The sequence below is a fragment of the Nymphaea colorata genome, chromosome 9, assembly GCF_008831285.2.
Source record: "Nymphaea colorata isolate Beijing-Zhang1983 chromosome 9, ASM883128v2, whole genome shotgun sequence".
Taxonomy (NCBI): domain Eukaryota; kingdom Viridiplantae; phylum Streptophyta; class Magnoliopsida; order Nymphaeales; family Nymphaeaceae; genus Nymphaea; species Nymphaea colorata.
In genome coordinates this window covers 1,313,279-1,315,146 of record NC_045146.1, presented here as the reverse complement: position 1 = coordinate 1,315,146, position 1,868 = coordinate 1,313,279, and the positions used below count along the sequence as shown (strand labels likewise).

Below are 1,868 nucleotides of genomic sequence, written 5' to 3'. Positions count from 1 at the left end.
CCTTTGGCAAAATGATTTGGCAGGAATTCTTCAAATAGCCATCAGGAGTATAGCATAGTTGGTTCGACTACGCGTCACACTGACACATTCACCGTTTGTTTCTTATGGGTATTGCTCTTTTGAACTGCAAACAATGGTTGCACAATACTTACCAAAGCAGTCCTAAACCTCAAAAGAAGGTGGCCTTTCTGGCAAGCCACCAGTAACTGAACCGGTAACTCTTGAAGAGAAAAAACCCCGAGTGAACCTCAAGTACCAAGTTGTAGAGGGAGAAAGCTATATGAGAAAACGATGGCAGCAAAATGTTGACAGGTCGGGACCTGATCTAGAGTCTGCAACTTCTTTTATAAGTCAAATATGAACTGAACCCATTTAAATGTTGAATATAGTAAAAAAGATGGAGCCCATGTTTAACTTTTCATTGGAGTCACAATTGTGTGTGAGAGAGAAAGAAAGACAGAGAGAGAGTAACGGTCAAATGGACGTCTAGTTTTAAAATTCAAAAGTTGCCACACCCACCACATGGGTTGCTGCCCTAACAGTCAACAGTGGATGAAAAAGGAGGCCACATGTACCCTCAATCTTCCCTGTCCTTTTCCCTTCCGGTGAAAATTCGAACCACTTTAGGAATTCCTGCCCATAAATATGGATGAAGATCGAACACCATCTTCATCATGAAACAGAAAAAAATGGGGAACTGCAGCTTGAGAAGTATCTACGGTAGGGAAGACGATCCAGTTCGGATCATGACGGACTCCGGCGGCATCATGCAGCTTAGAGGCCCAATTTCCGTCGACTCCGTTGTAAAGGACTTCCCCGGATATGGCATTTCCCGGCAAGGGGACGTCTTGGAGCCTTTGCGCCCAAGCGATCAGCTGCTTAATGGATGCTCGTACTATCTCTTTCCACACACGATTGAGCCAAAGGATGACGTATCGATTGTACCGGTGCTAGAGCAAACTGTGCCGGAGGACCCAGAAACGGCCTCGGAGCCAGTGGCCGAGAGTCCACCCGAGCCCACCGTGGAGGTCTTGCCTCCAAAGTGGGAGGGAGTGTGGAGGGTCAAGTTGGTGGTTAGCCCTGAGCAACTGGCTGAGATATTCTCCCAGCAGGCCAATACAGAGGCGATGATTGAGAAAATGAGAATGGCGGCTAAGGCCGGACCGTCCGGCGAAGGCCAACTGAGCCGCAGTAGCTCCCGGAGGAGCATAAAGTCACTGATTTCCGGCAATTCGGGCGCTGGTGGCGGCTAGTTCAAGCTGTGGAATTTGGTGTTTCCTCTTTAGGCTTTGGCCGGCCGGCCGGGGAGCACAAATGCATGCCATTAACTGCGGCCTACTTTGTACTCTTTAATCATTCCAGTACTCATCTTATACGCTAACCGCAGCTAGCACATGAACAGTGCTGATGCTCTCATAATAGTTCCAACCAACATGCCTCTTCTGTTCATGTGCTCATGAACATCATCATCGGCATCACCGTGATCATCAGCATTGTCATCTTGTTGTATCATGTACCGCCAGGTTTCCCTTGTGAATATGATGTTGAATTTATTATTCCTCCATGACAAGACTATTATATATATATATATATATATATATATATATATATATATATATATATACACTTTTTATGTTATACTGGTTTCTTTGGGCCAGCAACGTTGTATTGCCCAAACCTGAAAGAGGAAATGATTTGCACTAACCAATACGAAAGTGATTCACATGGTCCCCATGAGAAAAGAAAATTGATCATTTTATTGCAAATTAACCAAACTTCGTTCACATGAAACTTGTATATCCTTACATAGTTGGAAAAGTATGTTTTTGGGTTAGGTTCATTTGTTTCTAAGAGCTTGTAATTGATTG

At 44.6% G+C, this 1,868-nt stretch overlaps 1 protein-coding gene across 1 annotated transcript; it reads left to right on the top strand.

Annotated features, from left to right (window-relative positions):
- Positions 1-611: 611 nt before the first annotated feature.
- LOC116261167 (uncharacterized) lies at positions 612-1,564 on the top strand. Its single transcript, XM_031639798.2, has one exon. The coding sequence runs from the start codon at positions 675-677 to the stop codon at positions 1,251-1,253; it is 579 nt and encodes a 192-aa protein (XP_031495658.2). The 5' UTR covers positions 612-674; the 3' UTR covers positions 1,254-1,564.
- The last annotated feature ends 304 nt before the right edge of the window (positions 1,565-1,868 follow it).